Raw genomic sequence first — 24965 nt, 5'->3', positions numbered from 1 at the left:
GCATTCTGTGATTAGTTCCAGAGTTCTTCAAAGAAGAAATTCAAAGTGTTTTGCACTCCTTTTTATCTTGGCAGAAGCCTTTTCAGAAACTGCCAGGGTCCTCTGTTCCAGTTCTGCAGGCTACACAGGCTAACCCTTGGGTAGACACATAACTGGAGGTTATTTATACATAAACCATCAGCCCAGAAATAGGCTGGCCTCACCTTACATTGTAGTTCTTCTGTTGGTATGTACACTAGATACTTCTAGAAAGCTCAAAATTGCCTAAGGCTAGGTCCGAAGCCAAATCCAGCCATAACCATTCCTTTATTCCTATAACTGTTTTCTAGCAACAACAGCAGAACTGAATAGATTCAACAGATAGCATATGTCCCACAAAGCCTAAAATATTTACTATATGGCCCTTCATGCCAAAAGTTTGCCAACCTCTGTATTACATTATGGAGCATTTTTCAGAGGACTTCTCTCTACACTCTTCATACCATTCCAATGCCTTACTGAGACAAATTTTTTACTTTGGTCAAGATATCTTTAATGATAACTTAAATTCTACTCTCTTCACCTCATATTGAACCTGAGAGGTATCATCTCAAAGTTCATATCATGGGCCATTGAAAATTCTATTATAATCTTATCTCAAGGGCTTTTCATTTTTTTGTGAGAATATCTGTAAATTAAAGTAATTCACTTTCTGTGATATTTATCTAGCACTTCAGTATTTTACAGTGTATTAAGAATCCTCATAAACATGATCAACTATACTCCAACACAGCCCCCCTATTGACATTAGCCAAACTTCTGACCAGTTCATATTATGTTCTGAGAAGGGGAAAGGTGAGAAATAATACATAGGGAGAAATTGTAATTTCTCTACTGGTTTGATTTTGGGGAGAAAAGCAGATAATCTTCAACCTTTCTGTAAGACTCTTGGAAGGACACTCAACTTCTCAAATTCTCTTTTGGATATCTCTGCATACAGATAAAATCCGATTTAACTCAACCATCTCACAGCAAAGCAGGGTCTCAAAAATATTCTGTAAGTCTTTAGTATCTTCTTCAATTACCTTATCTCATCATAAAATGACAACAATAATAAAAAAATAATTAATCTGCATGCAATTATTCAAAATGGGACCTCCAAAGATGAAATGGCTATAGTCTTATTATATTACCCCTCATTTGATAGGTGTAGCCATAACGTCATTAATTCATTCAACATTTATTAATTTCATGCCATGTATAAAACAAGTACTAGTATTAATGGTTTCAAAATACAGTAAAATAGAGAGACATACTACCCATGAAAATCACAGTGTAGTGAGCAGTGTTGATCAGGCATTGATCACTTGTAGAATAAGGCGATTGTTGCTAACAATTGATAAATATATGCTAACAATAAATATAGTATGCATCACATGCTGTAAAAACAGAAAGGAGTGTTGTAGGAGCAAAGATGGTTTGCACAAGCCCACTCTGAAGTGTGGTAGGCGTTTATCAGACAGAGTAAAAAGCAAGTGCAAAAGCACAGAAGCAAGAGGAGCTTTTATAGCCATAATAAAGTTGGAATGCACACAGAGAGGGTCCCTAAAAAGGGGATGCTCTTGTTGCAAGCTGGAAGGCTTGCTAGAGGCTGTATCAGTCTGGAGGGAGAGAATGGTTTTATAACTCATCTGCCCAGAAGGAGTGCCCTTTTTATTTCCCCCAAAGTCAACTTATGTATTTCAGGCAGCCCTGAATGCAGGTGATATGCAAAACACGGAGTTAATCTCATAAGCCCTATAGACACATCATACAGTTTTCAGCAGGGGCATTATGCAATCAGGTATTTGCTTTTTCATTAAGGTATTTTTCACAGTGATACGGAGAATGGGCTAATGCACAGGCTTTAGGAGCAGACAAAAGTTAGAAGAATGTTATAGTAGTCAAAGTGAGAAATTATGAAGGCTAAGTCTAATGTGGGGGTGGTGGGGATGGAGAGTAGAATTGATCGAGTCATGGTTTTTTTGCATTGTCTGGTGGACACTTTTGTACGACTCCCTCAGCATAAATGAACACAAGTTAATGAGAGTAGGCCTGGCATTCTCAAAGCAATCACCTGTATACTAGGCTGAGGCTCATGCTCTGCTTCTCCCCTGCTGAGTGAGTGCTTACTCTTCAGGAGTTTTGCTCAGATTTGAAGTTGAAGCTAAGACTACTGACTGAATGTCCAAACTGCTTCCTTGTCCCTCAAAGTCATTTGACTCTTGACATCTCACTCATTTCACTAGTTCTATTGTCAAAAAAAATTCTACTTTCATCTTCTTTGCTTGCCCTGAGCCCATTCTTCATATTGATCTTTGCCCTGTTTTAAAGCTGACTACAATAATGTGGTCTCTGGCTTTTACCACACAAAACTAGAAATGACTAATCGAGGGACTAGGAAGTTACAGTAGGACAACAGAGTCTCTGCTATCTCATTGTCTCTCACTTCACTGGGAAATCTTTTTTGGGAAATAATCTTTTATTGCTGGGAGGCTGGGGAAATCAAGAAGCTAACCAACCATTATGTTCCTTGGTTTGATGAAGGTTTTCAGGAATTCAGAAGAACTCTAGCAGAGTTAGTAAGGTACCTCAAATTGGAACCAAGTGAATCACAAATAAGCTTATTACATTCAAATCCTTTTACAAATGTCATAGAAAGTCAACAAATTAGATATTAATGAATCTAAATAGAAGGTGTTAGCTTCGACCATTAAGATCACATATGCTTTGAGACACAATAAACGTATACCTGGGACACTACTGGAAGGGTATGTCTCCTATGAGAAGAATTATAACTAAGCATATTTCTTTTTTAAGGCTATGAACCTTATATTATTATGAAGTAAAAAGATTAACATTTGCTAGTTTTCAGCATCTCCTTAACTAAAATCCAGGGGCCAGATCACATTTAAAGCATGCCTTCATTCACACAGAGCTAAAACAGACCCTAGAAAAATAATCTATCACTATTAGCTGAGATCCTGTCAAGAGTGGGGGACTCTACTTTTTGTAAGACTAATAATAGCTATTAGAGTCATAGATATAATCACAAATATATTCAAATTTATTTTATTCATTTAATAATACTTATTACTTATTTACTATACATAGACTATATCCTGTCAACAGATTTAAGAATGAGTATGTTCTAGTCCTGCCCTAAGAAGTGTATAGTCTGATTAGAAACAAGTAATATAATACAAGATAAAAGGTATGCACTGGAAATCCTGGAACCCAGGGCAGGCATGCATAAAGAGGGTTTTCTCTGATGGATAAAACTCATCAGAGTGTCAGAGAATGAGCTTGAGACAAATAAAGACAGTTAGGAAGTCAGGTGGGGTTAGGGTGGAGGAACAGTGCCCCAAGATGAAGTATAGCATGAACCAAAAACCATAGATTAATTCTGATGAACTGTTAGAAGTTTGGTGTTGCTGGTATAACAAAAGTCGGTAAAATAGAAAGAGTATGGAGAGGTCACGTGGGTCATTTTTAAGATCTGCTTTTTCTCAGGTTTTATAACCTCTGGAAGTTTTTCTCTTGTACAATTTATTCCTGAGTTCCAATATATTATTACGAGGAAAGCAGTGAATAAAAATAATCTTCATAGATAAACAAAATATGTTTCACTACTTGTGTCTGACCATAGTTTGGAAATTACTTCTGTAGGAAATGAGACAACAATAAACGTTACATAAGGAAATTGAGTGGTCTGATTTGAATCTTTCTTCTATTGCATGGGCTAAAGGATAGAGAGCGGCCTTGATAATTCTGTAGCAGTATGAACAATATCTGATAGAGACAAGAAACTAGATCTGAGAAATATTTGAGAGTTCAACTGTCATAGGTGGATGATTTATTAGATTCTCTCCATAAGAGAGAAGGAGACATTAAGGATAACTTCCAGAGTTCTAGCTTATGTAATTGGGTTGGAGACTACAGAAAAGGCATTCAATTTGCCTTTGAATGCAAAAGAGTGGGGTGGTGACAGAAATGATGAACTTAGTGGTGATCAGGAAATTGGACACGAGGAGATACAAAGGTAAGAAGAGAAGGACAGAATCAGATGTATATCTGGGTGTCATAATTATCTTTGCCATAATTACAGCTACTGTTAAGTGGTACTTACAATGTACTAGCCTCTGGGTTAAGTGCTTCATATGTAGTAATTCATGTTGCCTTGACAACGAGCTTAGATTTAGAGATGCTGTGCATCATGCTTAAGATCACACAACTAGGAGAACTGGCAGATTTAGGATGCTTAAGTCTACCTGGCTTAAAATGCCTTCTCTTAGCCATCCCCATCTCTGACTGATATCTCCCAAAGAAGCATGTAGAACACTGAATCTCTAGGGCAGGAGGCAGTCTGTTTCAAAGGGTATCAGGCAGAACTGAATGGTTAGCTATAAATACATGTTCAATATTTTTTCTCAGAAGTTGAAGACACATAGGCATTTAGAGGTCAGGCATGTACATAAATGTATACAGAAGCTGGGACTATGGCAAAAGAAAGTCATGGGACAAATAGGTAAATTAGAGATTGTTTGGCCCAAGTTAAGGTATTCAAATTCAAGGTTTTATATTTTAAAAAACACAGTCCTGAACAAACAAAAACATCTTCCATTAGAGTGATTATAACCTACTAGTTTGGCCCATGTTTACTAATTCTCTCTATTCAAACTACAGAACCAAAACATAACATCTTTGTAAAGAGTAAATAACTACAAGATGAAGTCGAAGAAAACATAACAGAGAATGGGACTTTAGTGCTTCAAGATGGAGAATTTTTGTATCTTTTGAAAGTCCAAATTAAAAGACCCATTATGTAATACAATGCTCCATACATAAAGAACCACAATATAATTTCCTCTTAAATAATACTAAGAAAATGTTTGACCATCCCAAATAACTTAGAAACTTCCCTTTATTAATCAATGAGGACTTTTGCTTTACTCCTAGGTCAATTAAGACTCAAGGTAGCGGCCGGGCGCGGTGGCTCAAGCCTGTAATCCCAGCACTTTGGGAGGCCGAGGCGGGTGGATCACGAGGTCAAGAGATGGAGACCATCCTGGTCAACATGTTGAAACCCCGTCTCTACTAAAAATACAAAAAATTAGCTGGGCATGGTGGTGCGTGCCTGTAATCCCAGCTACTCAGGAGGCTGAGGCAGGAGAATTGCCTGAACCCAGGAGGCGGAGGTTGCGGTGAGCCGAGATCGCGCCATTGCACTCCAGCCTGGGTAACAAGAGCGAAACTCCGTCTCAAAAAAGACTCAAGGTAATATCTATCTTTGTTCTTTCACAGTTGCTTAATATTTCTCAAAATATTAATTGTTGTATGCTTGTTATAAAGTCTGCAATTTATTTGATAATATTTTGGTATTCTCAAGATGATACTATATATATGCCAGTTAGTATAACTTGTAATTCTAGGAGGAGTCCGAGAATGCACAGACTAGTTGGTCAGCTGGTTTTATATTTGGAAGGCCCATATAGGACAACTACAGATCCTTCTTATGAGGTGTATCTAGCCACCATCAACACTTTACCCATTATCAAACTATGAAAGATTAATCTTTATTGATGTACTAGTGTCTGGTTAATCACTAATAAATGTATTAATGGATTGAAGATACATATATTGTGTAAAACACTCCTTACTCTTAAAAGAACTGTACATAAGATTCCACTGAGGCCTCTATTCCATATCTTTTAGCAATGGGTTCCACAGTTTTATCCATAATCATTCTGTGTCCAGACATTGGATTAGGAGGATTGCTGACTGAATGACACTGAATAAAGGGCACAGAATCCTGCTCTTAGAATCTTGCTATGTCCACCTCAAGTGAATATTACATACAAGGTGGGTGAAAGTAACTAAAAGGTCAAAGACCTAGGTCCTCATTGAGCTTCCTGAATAGGTTTTGATCCTGATTTGCTAATGAGGGATTATCTAATAAATATGTAAATATGTGATCAAATTTGGACTTAGACCTGCTTTTGTTATAACCTGGTAGTGAGGTTGTGAGAGTGAAGCTAGCTCCCAGCACTTTGAACTTCTTCGGTGGTCATACTTGCCTAACCAAAAAAACAAGAGTTTTGCCAAATTTGTATTCTATCAGTTAAAAAGAGTGCTGTGAAATCTCCAATATGATAAAACACCTTACAGTCCTTTGAAGCAACAGCAGTATATACTTTTGTCATTAAGAAAACTATTCTTTCAATTTATCTGTTTCCAAAATATTCCTTGCTTCCTGCAAAGCAGTAGTACCAAAAATAGTCTATTCAGCTCAACAAAAAAAACATATGCATACTTTGAGGTGTAAAGGAAACTCTCTACAAATAAATAACATTTGAGCAATACAAAGACATCCTGGTAGAAATTTTAAATGAACAGAGATGAAAGGGAAATATCACTTTATAAGAAAACTCAAAATATAATGAAGTGAATTATAATTAAATTTTACAACTGTCTTTTAAGAAGAGATATAATGAATTGTACTTGGCTCCTTACTTTGTTGCCACCAAATGGATATACAGTTAAAAAATTGAATGCATTCATTTTCTGCAATGGATTATTTCAGCTTGTTTCTATCTAAATTCAAAAAAAAGCAGAGATACTCAGAAGTGAGATAATCGGGTCAATTATATTTCAATAAGCAATTCAGAGAAAGGCCTCATATGACACTTCAAAACTGTTCTGGACATCAGCATCAGATACCAGCTTTCATACAAACTAGCCATGACAACTCCCTGAAGCAGCACCAAATGATTTGTTCATCAAGAAGCTCTCTCAGGTGTTTACATTTTCTAAGATGGGAATACTGAAGCATCAATCAAAACTTATCAAGGAAGTCAAAGATACAAAACTGATCAATTAAAAAAAATGCCCACAGAAGCAAAAGGGATCCTACACAAAACCAAAATAAAATACTTTAGCCACCAATCAATATTTTCCATTTTCAAAAAAATAGTTTCTTGTAGTTTATGCACATTATAAGTTTACCTAGACAACATACTTTGTACCTTTCTCTTCTCTTGTCTTGGGGGAAACCATTAATCCCAACTACAGTCAAACAGGTGTAACCTTTCACATACCATATTCTCATATATTATATACAAATAGAGTCAATTTAGCCTAATTCAACTAATGAAACACACGATTATTTTCCCTAGAAATCTTGATATTGTTTCTAGTGACTAAGAATAAAATCCCAGTATTTTGTATATTTCTCTTCTAGTCACTCTAATGTGAATTTCCTAGGCTTGTAAGAACGTCTACTCAGAGCTAATAAAGCAAAATTAATATAGCATAAGAGGAAACCAATAATCTCTTATTTTCTTCATCAATACTAGCACTTATTGCCCACTCCTCCCCACATGCATTAATAACTATAGCAGCACAAATTAGCATGAGTTAATTTGATATAAAACCACTGTGATTCCAAAACTACATAGAAGCTATTCTATAGTTAATATACTTGGGGATAAACTACATCAAACTCTTATTTTGCTAGTAAGTCAATACCAGCCCTTCCTCAAAATCAAAAATGAAAGGCAAACCAAATTTATCTTGTCTTTTGTATTCATAATATTTGCAGATCTCAAAAGACATTATTACAAAAAAAACTAGGAAATTGAAAACCCATGAAGGTCAAACTGGGCAGACAGAATGTAGTTTCCTGAGATAAGTTTAGTTTCTAAATATAGCTGGCATTTAGACCTACACAATATGTTAGACACTAGCTGCATGTAGCCATTGAACATTTGAAATGTAGCTAGTTCAAATTAAGATGTATTATAAGTATAAAATATGCTCCAGATTCTAAAGACTTAAAAAAGATTGTAAAATATTACATTAATAATTTTATATTATGTATTAAAATGGTAATGTATATATACTGAGATAAATATTATATATTAAAATTAATTTTAGCTTTTTAAAACTTTTTAAATGTGTTTACTAATATAATTTAAATAACATATGTGGCTTGCATTTGTGTCTTACATTGTATTTCTATTGTACCTCAGTGATTTAGACCATAACCAGTATAATGTGAAGTACACCTTGTAGAAATGTCTGTAGTATCATTTGGCTCGGAACTTATAAAAACTTTGCCAAACAGCATGAAACAGTTTTAAAAGCATATTTTGTACTGTGGATCATGCAGTTTTTCAGAGTTTAAGGAGAGATATAACTCCAGACTGTTTGGAGGATAAAAAATGACAGAAAGGGAAGAATATTTGATGAGAAAAACTTATACTCTGAACTCAAGCTGGCTCTAGCTTAATTTTTCTGGTTCCTGATCCCAATAAATAATTCCTATTTCAGAGGAAAGCCCTCTTTTTCTGGGTAGAAGTTGAAGGGCAAGTAGTTGAAAAATTGAAAAGAGGTATTAGCAAGTATACTAACATTTCTAACAGATTGGAAGCCCAGCCCAAGTGAACAATCAAAAAGGAAAGAATGACATGAGTAATTTAATGATTCCTTAAGGTTTACAGTCCCTTCTCATCCTCTTTATCTCTTCCTTCCTTCCTATCATTGCCTTTTTGTTTCCCTTTTTCTTTTCACTTATATACATCCATGTTTACCCTCGGTTTTTATGCTGTAGGTTATTTTGTACTTTTCTTTTCACCCAATTCTGATTGACATCCCTCTCACCTTTAGTCATTCTGTTTTTCTTTACTAGATATTTACTTTTAAAATTTGTATTAAATGTCTATAACATGGACCTGAACTATATTTTAATAGTTTTTACTTTCAGATTCTTTCTTTAAGATGAAAAGACAAAGGAAATAAAGGGAGGAAAATTAAACGCTCAAAGACATGAAAGTAATTGTTATTTCTACAGGGCCCTTGATGGGGTTTTCGTTTTTGTTTTGTCCTTCAGGGTTAGTGGCCTTCCCCTTGGGCCCTTCCCCTGGCATTGGGCAATGTGAGCCAAGAAGAAGCATTCATCAGAATCACTGAAAGCTGCCTCCTAGGCCCTACCCGGACCTGGAATTGGACTCTTTGGGTGGCAATCACCAGTCTTGGAAATGGAGGTCGGCCAACTAAACCGACTATCCATTATCCTTGACATTAATGCATGTCCTATGAATATATAATACATGAAAAGAACCTACTGAAGTATATTTGATTATTTTTAAATGATGGTTTATGTGAAAAAAATTAATTATTCGCTTTCATATTTTAAAATTATAAAGCTGAAGAATAACAGCCCTGAAGCCATGTGATTGATTGACAAATAATCAAAGTGGTATTTAACAGAATCCCCTTGAGGCACAGGGAAGTTAACTTCAAATTGCTATTATGGGTTTCTTAAAATACATTCCAGAATAGTAAAGACAATCATTTCTGGAAAAAAAACTTCGTCATTCAACTAATATAAATTGGTTCATTCATGAAAAGAGAAAATACACTATTACATTCTACTAAGTATCAAAATATTTTTAGATTAATCAAAAATTTTGAAAGGCATAAAATCTAAAGTAGCTTTCATCTAACACTCTCTTCAATTATTGCCTATAGATTTTTTTTGGGTGGATTTTCAAGAAAGATGTTATACTTGTAAGCAATTTATAGTTGCCTTTAAGGAATCAATGTGTTAATAAATTAGACGAAAACACAAGCCTTCCATCCTATTATAACTAGATCTTATTACAATTAGATTAATGAATTGAAATATGTGCTTTTGAGGTCCCAAGGCTTTGAACTCATAGAGCTTTGATATAATGTTTAATAAACACACATTTTTACTCCTGTGAACAACCTCTCAACCCACATGAAATTAAGCCAAGAGTATATATTTCTGAACTGGAAAAGACAATGTTTTTATTCAGAAACCAATAAAAAATTTTGCTTTAAAATATAATTGTGTCAGGAGTTCTCCATTTTAGAACGAATGTTTAGATTATCAATCACCAACTATATGCCAAAACATAAACACACAAAAAGAATCAGAGTAATTACCAGCCATACCTTATTATGTGTCTGAGTCTGTCCAACCAGTATGAGGATGTTGGATGAGATGATAGACAGGCAGAAGTTGATTAGTATTATGGACCTCTCAGAGCGTATGTACCTAGCCAGAGAGAGAAAAGTTGTGGAACTTCAAACTCTAACAGAAAGATGAAGAATTCTGTATTGTGAAAATTGATGAAATTCATCTGGAAAAATATGTACTGTAGCACAGCAATATTTACAAAAAGAATAATTTTTAAATTAAAAAATTATTTTTAGACACCAAATTTTTTTTCTTCCTTAGACATTGATGTAGACAATATGGCATTTCTGATAGAACCTAAGATGCCCATCTGTTGTTGTGGTACACTTTTTTTTCCTTCTAGAAATTTAAAGCTTCTTGAAAATATAGCAATTAGTGTAATACCTTTATATACATGTGTATGTGTATGTGTGTGTGTTTAGCATTACCATATGAATCAACCAATAAAACTGAGAACCAAAAAGAAAAAACTCACACAAATTCTGAAGTATTATTGTTACTTACTAGAAGGATACCATTACTTTCATGAAACTATGAACACTCTTATCCATTCAAGCATTTTAATGTAATTAGGCTGCTACTCTTTATATTTTTTTCTGAATAATTGTTCCAAAAAATGAATCTTTATTTCTAAAAATGAATCCAATCCACAAATGATAATTCACTATTAGGCTGGAAAATTGCTTGACATATGCCATATTTTACCCTTACGAAGAAGTGTTTATATACAGTCTGGTATATAGTTGTTAAGTGCACCAAGAATGTAAGCCACAGAGAAAACTGCTCAGAATTAAATGTTCTACCAGCTGTTTACCCTGAATGAGTAACAGCTATTTTGCTTTACTGTATCCTGTGGTAAATCACTGAGTGACAGTAACAAAAAGACACCATTGTATTTGCCTTTTGTTTAGGTCTGTTAAATGCATATTATAACATGAAATCACATTCTACAGCAGGCACAAACTTTTCTATGCAGTATTAGACATGAGTGCCAAAGATCTAGAGGTGTTCTGGTAGGTAAAAAGTCTATCAAACTGCTCTGTCTGTCTCTCTCCCTGTCTTTGAAGACTATTAAGGTAGAAGCCCCACATTCTATCATAGTTTTCCAAAAAGAATGCAAAAGCAAGAATAACAATAAAATACAAAAAAGAGTTTTTGTAATATAAAATACATTCTCTTTGGTCACAAAACAAACTGAAATGGGACAAACTTAGATCAAATATCAACACAAAATGTCCTGAAGGTTGTTGAACCTCATTCCTGTAACATCAGTAGCAAACAATATAATAAACCACACACAGAGATGCTGAAGACATCATCAACCATTAAGTTGTTTCTTTTTTTGTGGGTGGCAAAGGTAATATAAAAAGTTAAAGCCTACATAAAATTAACTCTTTGTATGATGTCAATAACTTCCATGAAAGCACAAGTACACAGATGACATTATGAAAAGGGTTTTCAGTGAAACTTTTTGTTCTGTAAATAGACAAAAATATGGTAATGAAAGACCCAGAACTGACTAGTCTGAAGTTTTTATGATTCTATTTTTATCAAAAATGAGTCCTACTGTTGCCTGCAAATTTGCTATGAAATGTCTCAACTTTCACAAATTTCTTTACCATGTTTGATTTTGTGAACAAGATCTAAGAATGCTTTATGTTAATACAGTGATTACAAAGACATGCTTCATTAATTTTCCATGTAAAAATATAATCTGTAGGTAAAGGGAATATAACCTAGTGTATTAAATTTTTGATGAACATTTCTGATGAGCTACATGCCACATCAACAAATTTAAAAATTGCATATTATGCATAAAATACTTGAGATGCTTGTACACTTCACAACTCATTAGAAATCAAAAATTTTAAACTTTTTACTTAGAATAAAAGATGGTAGGAACCTAACATGCTTACACCACACAGTAATATTATACAGTACATAATATATACCCTACATGTATAATGGCATCCTTCTAGTAAGCAAGGATAATACTTCACAATTGTGTGTGTGTGTTTTTTCTTTTTGGTTCTCAAAGTTTCTATTTGGTTATCAAAGTTTCTATAGGTGTTTATATACAGGACTGAATTCATCATGTTATCAAGATTCACTTAATAATTCATGAGTCTTGACACTTCTTTCAAATTACTAATATTACTTCAATCCTTCTATTTGTAGACAATGAGATGATGACTACTAACTCTTATGGATTTAGATTTGTGTTGTTTCTTGGTACTCTCTTTCATAATTCTCAAGTTCATCTTAAGTTTTAATAGATCCTTTGAATTATTTTGGTAATTCTTAGAAAACTATTGTAGTAGTGACTTTCCTGAACTTTTTGCATTAAAGAAAACTTTATTATGGACTAATTAATTTTATGTTTCCTTGGCTAAATATACACATCACCTATCCTGACAATGTATATGCTTGTGTTAGTGATATGTATTGAGGGGTAAAGAGAAGTTGAGTTGGTGCCTGAACTCTAAATGCAGATAAATGGAATTCAGTTCTAAATAATTCAGTGGGCATTAATTATGTTGCTATTGTGATTATATAATTCCTAGTTTTCAAATGCTGCCTTATTTTTGAAGAACTGTGATTTAAACAATTGTGGTAGTGGAAGTTGTCTACTTTTCAATGTTTATCCATCTTACTTTTGCATTACCAAGACAATGTCTGCTTGAGTGAACCCTGAACCCAAGATTCTGCTGTCTACAATGTCATGCTTAAACTAAGCATTTCTTTCACTTCCTGGGGTTGGACATATTTTATCAGATTGCCCCACTTTGTCAGTGTTTCACTACTAGATAAATCCTTCACAGGAAGGCAGGATTTCTGTCATGTACCAGTGCTAATGAAGAAAGAATTATATAGTTTTTACTTTTGTATGAAGCATAAAAACTTTTCATATCTTTGACAATTTAAATATCTGTGACAATTCTTGCTCTCAAAAGAGTAAAAATTATAAGAACATTTTCTTAAAAGAATGAAGTAAAATCGTCCATTTAAAATAAAATTATAATTCATTTTTCAATTGGATTGTTTTTTATCTTAAGTAAATAGAGATTAATAGATTTCTGAGGCAGAAACATCTACTTTTGCAATTCTAATATTACAGACATTCAGAAAATATTAGGTAATTTTCTATATACTAACATAGTTCAAAATATTTAGATTATTTTTCAATGACAAAACTGTTTAACATTTAAAAATTTAAAAATCCATTAGAAAATTCCATTAGTTTGGTCATATGGCTATGTATTTTATCAATACCTGAGTAGACAATAAACTTCACAGGTCTAATTCTTAGTAACACAATCAAGAACAAATTTTTAAAAATACTAGATTTTTATATATCAAGCATATGCAATTTCAACTATTGTAGAACAAATTTTTTTATCACTCCCCCTTATTTATGTATTTTTATGATTTCTTTTAATCAATTTGTCAAAGTCTGACTTCTTGGACACACTCAATCAACAGGTATTTTCTGGAGTATAATGTATTATGTTAGTGCTTTAATATTATAGATTTCACTCATTGTCTGGGACATATTGAAAGCATGTGTTTGAAATTTAAGAACTTGAGATCATATTTTTACAATAGATAAATTAATTTGACTGTACAAGTTTGGCTCATAGTCCCCAGAGCAATTGGGATAAATAAAAACCACACATAGATTAAACTTGTGATGTAAGAGTACCATGCTGGGGTAAGCAACTTGTTGAAGGCTATTAACATTTGAAATTAGAAGAAAAGTTTGCGTGTGAGTTATTTTCTCAACTCAGGCAAATACATAGGAAAATTAGGTAAATACAATTCATTTATTATATATAGCTCAATCACTTCAATTATAACTCTGTTGTGAAAATACTACTTTTAGTAAATTAAAAAGACAGGAGGCATATACTAATGATCACATTCCTTGATTTAACTATGAGCAACTAAGCATTCCATTTCAAATCTATCAGTTGATTACTTACCTCCATAATGCTGCATAGACAATTGCTAGGGTAATCAAGGCCAAGCAAGAAAGACCACTGCCTACTATTAGGGTAACTGAAGGTGTGCCAGAGGATTCCATGATCTGTGAATTCAACAAAACAAAAAAGGAACAAATTGGTTTTTAATAAATTAAAATAACTTCTAGATTGAGCAAAGCTAACCTATCACTCAAAATAGCCTATACAGTTGTTATAGTTACCAGATAGTTACCCATGAATCCACTCTGTTCTCACATTCTCAACCTCTAAAAATACTAATTCCAGCTTCCTCCTCTCTCCCACTGTGAAGTAATAAAGTCATTAGAGTTTTAAAAACTGGATTATAGAATATTACCTCTTTATAACTTTCTAAAATCAAAACCTGAAACTACAACTTGGTCAACATTCACATGTTAAATTTTCTCTAGCTACAATTTGAAGCATCATTCATATTTCTTTAACTAATTGCAGGTTAGTCATTTCACAATATGATTCTAGGTAAAATTTATCTTGATCCTACTATTTACAACTCATTATGTTACCTATATCTGGTATATAGATATTGAAGATTTTTCAAACTTTCTGACTTTTTGACAACTTTATTCTAAGTCAAGTAGTCTCACATTTAATTTCACTTACTTGGCCTCTGTGGATATAGAAGAAAATCAAACACCAAATTTAAAATCTTCAAATACATTTTGTGATTTTTTTCAATGAAGAAAATATGTGGAGATAATTATTACAATGCCAGTATCAGTCCCTAAATGCATGACCTTGAAAAATAAGCTTTCTGTCTTTTAAAACATATAGAAAGATTACAGGCATTCATTGAACTGGGAGGTTTCTTTCCTTGGACACTTACATGACACTAAATAATCAAATTGGTTGGTTTTCAGATTCTTAATATTGGAAGTTTGAATGTTGTTCAAAAATTAAGTGTGTTCTAAAATCTCAAATATGCACATCAAATTATATTAGTTTTTTAATCATAAAATTAGTAAGAAGAGTGATGCTTATTTAGGCCAAGTGTAGGCAGAATGTCACATTTACCTCAATAATAATTGTTTAGTATTCATTTTGAGTTATATTTTCTCAAAATACATTTGATGAGAATATTATTGTTCTTTCAGACAGTTATGTACAGCTGTCTCTTTCAGAAAGTATTTTTGAAAAACCTCTATACTTTTAAGGAATAATTTTACAGTTCCTGACAGCCATGCTTTCATAAAAAACTTCATTTGATTAACATATGTATATTTATTTATTTATTTATATTTACATTCAAGGACACCTCCAGAAAACCTGTACTGAAAATATTCAATGCAGATAGGCAATGTGTTTGACTATAGTGTCTGGGGTCTTCATTCTACTATTAAAAATATCCTCACAAATTCCCCAGAACATCTTTTCAGCTTTAAAATAAAGATTAAGTTGACAATTATTTTTATTTGAAAGTTTGCAGCATATTAATATGATTGGACTACATCCTTAAAACTACACTGCAGAAATTTCAAGTTAGAAGACATAAAATTGAGTAGAATTTAGTTACAGCATACCAACTAGAATTCATTCCACCAAGCTACTGTAGCTAAGGAGGAGACGAACCCAATTTTGCCACCCTGCAACATTTTCCATTTCCCCATTTAAAATGCAGTTCCCTGGAGAAACACTAGCCACAATGTCCCTGCCTTTGCATTACAGCCGTGTTTTCCCTTTGTTACTTACTATTTCTCTAGGTTGCTGAGCCAAAATGGCGAAGGTAGAGAGACGATCACATAAGCATTTCGTATGGGATGCATCGGTAAGCACAGTTTTACATCCCTGGGTGGACCACGTTCCCAAAGACTCGTTCCTGCAAAGGGGAGTGAGGGGGGGAGGAAATCGGGATAAATACGCCTGACAGCCAAATCCGTAAAGAAGAAAATGCAGTTTAATTGAGAGAATCGTCTACTGTAATTCCTGTACAGGAAAAAAAAAATCTACTTGTTGTTGAACAGGATGTAATTTAGATGCATCTCCAGCAATGCAAAGCGAGAGTGGGAAAAAGCAAGCAGGCGGCGGTGCGGCGTGCAGAGAGCTGTCCAGCGCCGGAGGTGCTGAAACCGGGACTAGCTCTGTCCAGCCCTCTGCGAGGATCAGCAGCGGCAGCGGCGGCAGCACCAGCAGCCGCCAGAGCGTTGGCAGCCACTTCCTATGCTCATCGGATCGTTTCAAACACTCAGGGTGTAAAGAGGCTTTTCATATTTTCCTACCAGCTCTGATTCCCGTCCCATATTTTGGACCGTAAATGCTGGCTTTTAAAATGCGGATTTCTTTGAAAAGCCTGACTAAAAGGTTACATAGCTTGGATTGGGTGATAGGATCTTCTCCGCTGCTGGTTAGGGATTTTTCCTCCTTTTAGAATAGCTGCTGTGAAAATTTCACCCTGGAAACGGGAAGCAGCAGCAGCGGCATCAGCTGGTTCCGACTCTCATTGCCTTTGCCTGGTATCCAGGGGAGGGGTGGGTTTCAGACACAAGCTTCCTACTCCATACTCCACTCAGCCCAGCTCGCCTCTGACGTCCTTGACATTTCTTTCCCTCATCTGCCTCTTTGCCCTGGGGCAGAAGCATTAAGCTAACCCCAAGTCCACTAGAACATTCAGAGGAATAACCCCACCCCAAAGTCCAGTAAGAGTGAGGAAGAGAACCTAGTTCAATTTTCTCTTTGGTGTAGCCATTTAAAATGCTAAAGCATATGGTTTATTTCCCACCCCAGCAGAACAATAAAAATGGTATCAACCTACGTCTTCTTTGTGGGGGTGGGGGTGGGGGAGAACCCTTCCACCCCCAGCCAAACTACACTACAGGAAGAGAGAAAGAGAGAGAGAAAAAAAGCTATAGAGCTCAACCAATCAACTTTATTATCATTACACGTGTTCTGTACTGAATGCACCAATTGTCACCTCCCCTCCCCCAGACATGGAAACTCTCCAGCTAGCAAACCTGTACGTGTGTTTTTAAATTTCAGACCAAGTTACTATCTCTGTTAAAAATTACTTCAAAACTCTAAGAGAAAAACACATGGCTTGGTGTTAATTTTGATATGGTGCTTTTGATTTTGCTTCCTCTATCTCTGAATGCCTGAAGCTATTGGGTTAAATATGTTTGCAGTCTATTTCAGAGAGATTTCAATGAGACAGGCTTCTCTGTGACAGTTGAACTTCCAAGTTAAGCTGCAGAATATAATTCACTCTAAGCCTTTTTGGTATCTACCAGCAATTATTTTTAATATTCATAATTTGATAGCATTAATATTTATGACTTAATATACTCTTAATTACAACTTCTTTGAAGAAGGAAATGTGCTATAATTGAAGAGAGTTAGATAAAAATTATACCTAACTTTACCCAAATACTTCTAAGTATTGGCCATTTTGGAATGTGTTAGGTCTCTCTTCTTTCTCATAATGTCATGCAATCATGCCAAATTTTTTAAAAAGTAGTTATACCTTCAACTGCAACAGTACCAAACTCCAATTTTCTCTAACTGTAGCAACTCATCAGTTTACTTCATTAGCTGTCTCTTATATTCTTGTGACAAACAGTTAAGGCTAAATTAAAAGCATTTATCTCAGCTGATCAAAGTTTAAAGAAGAAAGATACACTTAAGAGAATCTGACATGTTTTAAAACAACATCTGCATTATTTATATTGGATGGCAGCTTTACTTTAATGCAGTGTCTGTGCTTTCAAGTGGAGTCCAGTACTTACACTTTTCAATTATGCAGCTATGCCCAGTACATCAATTCAATATCTTAAGAAGGAAAAGACTTTCTTTGAATAAAACCTCTTATGAGACAAAGTTATATATTTATATCGATGTGATTAGAGCTCATTATTCAAGATGATGTTAGCATCAGCAAACTTTGACTGTTACATATGAAGTCTATATTCAATATCATGTTGCTAGATTCTGAAGATCATGTAAATTTTATATGACATCATTAAAACATAAGTACATTTACTTTACTTTGTACAATGATTGCATTGACCTGCCCCAGCCCCAGGCAAAACTGGGAAGTAAGTAACGCTGGTCTTCATGTTTTAGTCCTTCACTCACTCCAAGCATGAAATGCTTCTGCTCTCACTGGGGCCCTTTTCGTGCACACTTTCTTGAGGCTACATCACCTCTGTCCTTATCATTCTTTAAAACCATATTTCCTTCATTGACTTTATCTGATTAAACTACTATACAATAACATCTGAGTGAGTTCAGCTTAATGTGCTTTCCCAAATTTAAAAGAAGATATGTAACAGACAATATTGCATCTGCTAGGAGAAGAGCAGGACCTGGAGCAGGTAAGTAGGAGAGAATATCTTGAGAGGTGAGGAGGGAGGTGGGTAACCATCAAGTTCTGCATTTCATCACCCCCAAGAGATAAATAAGATGTGCGATATTCTGATGACAAAATTTATATTGTTGCATTAAACTATTTTTAAATCACATAAAACTCACAAGTTACTTTTTCACTCACTAGCATACATGTAACTATTATTACAAAGCGTATAGTGTGTGTTATCTGTATTTTCAAACTTTTCATAGCTTATTCCTACTGTAAAGCATTCTTTGAAAGCATGGTACACATGTCTAATTAATTTCAGGGAAAACTTGTAAAGCAAACTGATATGAGGCAGAGCAAATGTAAAGCAAAATACCTTCTCCATTCTGTACAGAACAAGGGTTTTGAACATGTGGACTATTCCAGCAGCCACATTATTTGTCCAGTGTCATAGTTTTGCATGCTATAATAAATGGTATATCTGTGAATTATTAATTATGGAGTCTAGTTTGTTATCAATAGAGTAAACAAAAATAGGGAAATATATATGAAATTTAAATATATAAGAATAACTGATGATATCAGAAGCAAACACAGAATGATGATACAGGCATAGGCATTATACTGAAAAATCACATATTTACTTTTCATAGTGTCTTTTCTGGACACTAAGTAATTTTTATTTTCCCAAATGGTTTTAAAATATAACTATGTTTGCAGAATTCCATACAACCAGCACATCCTTTGTTGTCTACACCTATATTCACCCATGTTAGCTGTTAGCTGTCATCTGTACCTCTTCTTCTTCTCCCTATTACCACTGAATTTGGCTGGCTAACAGAAGGAAAAAGCCTTCCTGTCCCAAATATACAAAAACTCAGAATTACGTGAAAATATAAGACACAAAATCTATTACTTTGTAGCTTAGTATTTACTTGATGACTTTCCCCAGTTTCCTAGGAGTCTACAGGATTTCTTTTTGGATCTGAGTATTTGGTTCACTTTTTGGTTTCATGAAGTTTTAAAACACCTGTTTACACTTCTTGGCATTTACAAATTAAAGGGAAAAGTTATCAGCTTACACCAATGAAAAGCTATTTGGTAAAAAAGACTGAGAGCAAAAATTCATAGGGACATATTTCAAAATGGTTTCAAGAAATTATTCTTTTGATTTTTCCAGATATCAATAAAACTAGATATTCCACTTCAATCTTTTATGAAACTGTTTATTCTCTTCATAATAAATCAATAGGTAAGTTATTTATTATGAATAAGTTATATACTTTAGGGATTTTATTAACTCTTGGGATATTAGGAGTACATTTATTCAAAATCAAAATAGCTATAGCAACATTAAAAAAAAAATTTATACAGAATTTCTAACTACACTATCCTCACATTGTATATGTACTGTCAGAAAGTAATTGCTTTCCAAAGCATAATAATAATTTCTAAAATTTAGGCAAATTTATATTACTTTTGATGCATATGCCATATCCAAATAATGATGTGTATATAGCTTTTGGTATAAATTATTATCATAATTTGGAATTTTTTTAGTTTAGATGAGAAAATGTTCTCAATTTAGAGCAGGAACACAGTTTGACATTAATTTCTACTTTAAAGGACATTGCAAATATTGAGAACATTGTTTTTCTGGAAGCTGTTACTATATCAAAATATGATAAATCATAAAATTAGAAAGATTTACTAGAAGTAACCTTAGTGATCATCTAGCCCATTGATTAACACTTACTGTACATTAAAATTACCTGAAGAGCACTGAAAATTAAACCCGATGATAGGGTTTGGGATATTACCTTTTAAAGTGCTCTTCAGATGATTTCAGTGTGCAGTCAGGGTTGAGAACCACTGATCTTTTCCAAACAGTTTTATAGATAAAGAAAGTGTAGTGTAGTGAATGTAGAAACTTGTTTTAAGTCATAGAGTGAGAAGCAAAGGTGAGCTTTTCATTTCCAGGTGAATTTTAATTTTAAACTTTTACTGTAATCTGTTTTAAAACAGAATGTACTGAACATGTCCAATGAAGTTATAAGAAAATTTAAAGATCTATTATAGCAAACATACATATTTTATGATAAAAAGGGTAATACGAGCATAAAGCATATATATGCACTCCATTCATAGGGATGAGATTTAGAAGCACATACTTTCCCATCATCAGGAAGGACAGTTGTCACCCATCATGCTGAACCTGGAGTTAATAGCAGTTACCTCCTATCACAACACAAATTTTCTCATTTGTTATCTGAAAGTTAACTAGTTCCAGGAATACTCTAAACTTAGATCTTACCCCATGCTTCTCTACACCTGTTAATGCTTTCCATTCAATATCATATATTAGTTGATACATTCACCTTGCTTTCTTTCATTTGTAAAATGAACACTCTACATGCCATATTAGAAAACTAGTACTTTTGAGAACTATATTATGTTGACTTTGAATCCCTGATGCTTCCTTTCACTTAGTAGTCTTAATAATAAATGTTCAGTTTATTGAATATGTATATATTTTTTGAGATGGTGTCTTGCTCTGATGCCCAGGCTGGAATGCAGTGTCCTGATCTCTTCTCACTGCCACCTCCACTTCCAGGGTTCAAGCAATTCTCCTGCCTCAGCCTCCTGAGTAGGTGGGATTACAGGTGCATACCACCACGCCCAGGTCATTTTTTGTATTTTTAGTAGAGACAGGGTTTCACCATGTTGGCCAGCCTGGTATCAAATCCTGACCTCTGGTGATCCACCTGCCCTGGTCTCCCAAAGTGCAGGGATTACAGGTATAAGCCACTGCGCCCGGCCCATGTAATGATCTTTTGCCTTTTAATGGATTTCTTTTTATACTGAGTTTGATGTAGACAGATTGCCTTTGCTATAATTCATTTGCTGTCCTTTAGTATATAGCAGACATGTAATCTGAAGCATATCAATAGCTCTCAATAGGGTCTTCTACTTGCTTTGGTCTTCAAACATTATTTAATGATGAACTCTGTAAGATTTCAGCATCCTGTGCTGATTATGTTCAATTCAACAGTGAGGCTTGAATCTTTACTCACCAGTCAATATGGATTTAGTGAGTGTTTTTCAAATATCAGATGAAGTAGAAGACACATGAAAAGCGTGTAGTTAGTTTCTCAGAGAAGCTGACAATCTGGTTGGCGTGACTATACACAATCTAGTAAAATGTTTTCTGCTTAATTAGTTCTACAAATTACTCCAGAAAATGTTGTCAGCTCTGCCCTTATATTTCAAGCCACCATCATCTCTAGCCTGGGACAATCTCTTCACTGGGTTTCTTGTCACCCACCCTCAAGTTTAATTTCAAGAAAAAATCCAGACAGATCCTGTTGACAAATATGTAAACTCCACTAAAAACTGAAAACTATCAATGGGTCTTCTGATCGAACTCAGAGTAAATGACAAAGATCTACTTATAATGGTCCTTATAATGGCTTACAAGGAATTATACTATCTGGTTTGTCATTGGCTTCCCACATTCATCTCCTGACACATGTATATTTGCCCATCACTTCCAACCACTCTGAGTTACTTAGCGGCCTGTCTTGGCATTTTGTGCTAGCTATTCCCTTGGCCCAGAGTGCACTCTTCAAAAATATTCACTTACTTGTTTCCTCATATTATGTAGGCTTCTGCTTTTATGTCATCCTATCAGAGATGTTATCACTGACTAACCATCATAAGATAGAAACTTCCCATCCACAGTAGGTAAAAAATGGCTACAAACTACATAGAACTCCTCCCATCAAAAGGTGGAGTCTATTACCTCCTCCTCCAAATCTGGATATATGTATGGTGACTTGAATTGATCAAAAGAAGACAGTGGAAATGATGTGTGACTTGTGAAACTAAGCCTCAAGAAGTCTTAACAGTTTCCATTCTTATCATCTTGAAGTGCTGATATTATGTGAGGTAGCTCAGGCCAGCCCTACTGAGGATGAGACTGGCACCAGCCACCAGACATGTTAGTGAGGCTGTATTGGATCATCCAGCCCCAGATTAAGCTTCCCGATGGTAGCCTCATTAATTATACCATGTGAAACTAACTGGCTGAGCTCAATCTAATAGCTACTCCATAATACTGAAAGCAAATAATGGCTATTGTTTTAAGCCACTATTTGGGGTGACTTGTTATAAAATAGCTAATACACTATACAAGCCCTTTCCAAGGGCCCTTTGCTGATCTGTTGTTGCCCATTGCACTTATCATGGCTGATGTATTATATACTTTCCCATTTGCTTTTTGCCCATATTTGCTCACTAGGATGTACATATCATCAGGAAAGGGATATTGTTATGTTCACTTTGGTATTACCTGATTCTAACACAGTGCTTGATATATTGTAGGTACTTAATAAATATTTGTTGAATGAATACTTGGTAAAGATTTTGATCTGATATAGGTGGAATTTCCTACATCATTCATTTATTCTGTAAATATTTGTCATTAAATATGATACAGATGCTGTGCTAGGTTATTGTGTGGAAATATTAGATTTCCACTTGCCATTTTTCAGAGCTTGAGAACTTCACTAGAAATTATCTCACAAGTGTAGTATTACTGCTGTTATGTCATAAAATACACATTAAAACCAAGAATATGTCACTCTTGAGGTAATGAACATTATTTACAAGAATGGTAGCACCAATTTTATTGCCAGTAACATCTTTTTTGTTGTTGTTTTAAATTGGATATAGAGTAAAAAGGAGTATGGTTAGAAATTAAGGAAGCCAATTTACTGGGTTATAAATATGTATAAGTATCTTTGCAGCATGATTTATTAATAATTAAAGGTTAAAATTTGCTACCTGCCAACATTAATTAGTCAATAGGCAAATAATAATCATACTAGTAAAAATAGTTAACATTTATTCAGGGTCTAGTTAGGTGTTGTGGTGAATAATACACTTTAAAAATTTTCTTATGCTAGAGGCCAGGCGCAGTGGCTCATGCCTGCAATACCAGCACTTTGGGAGGCTGAGGTGGGCGGATCACCTGAGGTTGGGAGTTTGAGACCAGCCTGATCAGAATGGAGAAACCTGTCTCCACTAAAAATATAAAATTAGCCAGGCGTGGTGGCTCCTGCCTGTAATCCTAGCTATTCAGGAGGCTGAAGCAGGAGGATTGCTTGAGCCTGGAAGGTGGACATTGCGGTGAGCCAAGATTGCACCATTGCACTCTAGCCTGGGCAACAAGAGCAACACTCTATTTCAAAAATTTAAAAATTCTTACACTAAATACCAAGGTAAATAATATTGTTATTCCCTTTATAGGAAAATGGATATAAATTAAGCTCCTAACTCCATCCAGGATCATGAGGACCTTAGCGATGAAGCAGCCTAGAGTCAAAAGTTGCCTGGTTGTCTCAATTTCTGTAACATGGCCCTGGAAGTCTCAGACTTCCTATCTTTGGTGGTATTATTTTATGCTTAAAAGAAATAAATGGAGCCCAGAGGTTGTGACTTTCCTAAGGACATCCAGCTGTTAAAGGGTTGCCAGGAACTGAGCTTAAGTTTGTATGACCCCAAAGCAGATGCCCCTTACTGTGTTCTTTTCGTGAGGGTTAGACACAGTAAGAAAGCACAGCCAAGTTAGGAATATACAGGAAGAACACTCAGAAATGGTGGAAGAAAACTGAGAATTAATATCTCACAGAAAATAAGTGGAGAGCATTTCATTAAAAAGTGATTGATCAAAGGTCAAATAAGAAAATAAAAATATGAAGCTTGAGAATGGTCATTGTAGGCATGGAGGAGGCCATTGAGAGCCTTTGGAAGAACAATTTTAGTAGAGGGGTTAGATATAAATTAGATTGCTAGAAGTTAAAAAAAAAAGAAAGCTTGTGATATCAAAGAGTTTATCAACAAAAGTCAAAAGACGGCATGCAAGTCAGATAGCACTGAAAATTATATTTTTGTCAAGTATGCTTTTACTTTGAGGTGTGGCTCAATCTCCCAACAGGTTACAATGCAGATCAAAACAGTCTAGAAGAGAGAGATCATAATAGGATGTAGTGATGATGAGATAATACTCTCATAATTTGATTCAGAATAATGATGAGAGTGTTAATATTAAAAGGAAGGAGAGACAAAAGGTATCTTCTATTGAAACTACAAGGAGAAAGCATTATTACTCTCAATAAGATGGAAGAAAATCCAAGAGAAAAGTTTAATTTATGTCATTTTAAGTCTTTTTTACTCAGAAAATTTTTAAACTTATGTTTCCACCATTAAAAAACAGCAGAATTTGGTATGAACAGGGGAAAAAAAGAGACAATTTGACAAACATAGAAATGTAAATTTGAATAAAGCTGAAGAGGAAAACTGCTATATACATTAGTTCATGGATGAATTATATGTAATGTGTTTAATAAAACAAAAAAATACATTTTAATTCTGTATGTAACTAGATATTAAGAAAGATTTCCAGGGTTGTTCTTGGGTATAGATAGGGGAAGATCCTAAATTTTTATTTTTTCTCTCATATCTTTTCAAAAGACTTTCAAATGCCCTGAACATCGATCATTTGTTAATCTAAAAACCATAAAATAATTCATTCTGTTTGTATACTTTTTTCCTCAATAAAACTGTTTATCTGGGC

The 24965-nt window shown here is 34.5% G+C and overlaps 1 protein-coding gene across 3 annotated transcripts in view; it reads right to left on the bottom strand.

The window, feature by feature from the left end:
• ADGRB3 (adhesion G protein-coupled receptor B3) overlaps nucleotides 1-24965 on the bottom strand; it is a 756499-nt gene that overhangs the window by 139978 nt on the left and 591556 nt on the right. For all 3 annotated transcript variants that reach the window (XM_017507539.2, XM_017507537.2, XM_017507538.2), the window contains 3 exons: nucleotides 15733-15859; nucleotides 14008-14111; nucleotides 10000-10102 (listed from right to left, as the gene is read on the bottom strand). In XM_017507539.2, coding sequence (XP_017363028.1) covers nucleotides 10000-10102; nucleotides 14008-14111; nucleotides 15733-15859 — 334 coding nt within the window. The remainder of the gene's footprint in view (nucleotides 1-9999; nucleotides 10103-14007; nucleotides 14112-15732; nucleotides 15860-24965) is intronic.

This window comes from Cebus imitator, unplaced genomic scaffold, assembly GCF_001604975.1.
Source record: "Cebus imitator isolate Cc_AM_T3 unplaced genomic scaffold, Cebus_imitator-1.0 Scaffold377, whole genome shotgun sequence".
NCBI classification, from domain to species: domain Eukaryota; kingdom Metazoa; phylum Chordata; class Mammalia; order Primates; family Cebidae; genus Cebus; species Cebus imitator.
Note: the sequence above shows the minus strand (reverse complement) of the source record. Positions and strands in the feature narration are given on the sequence as shown.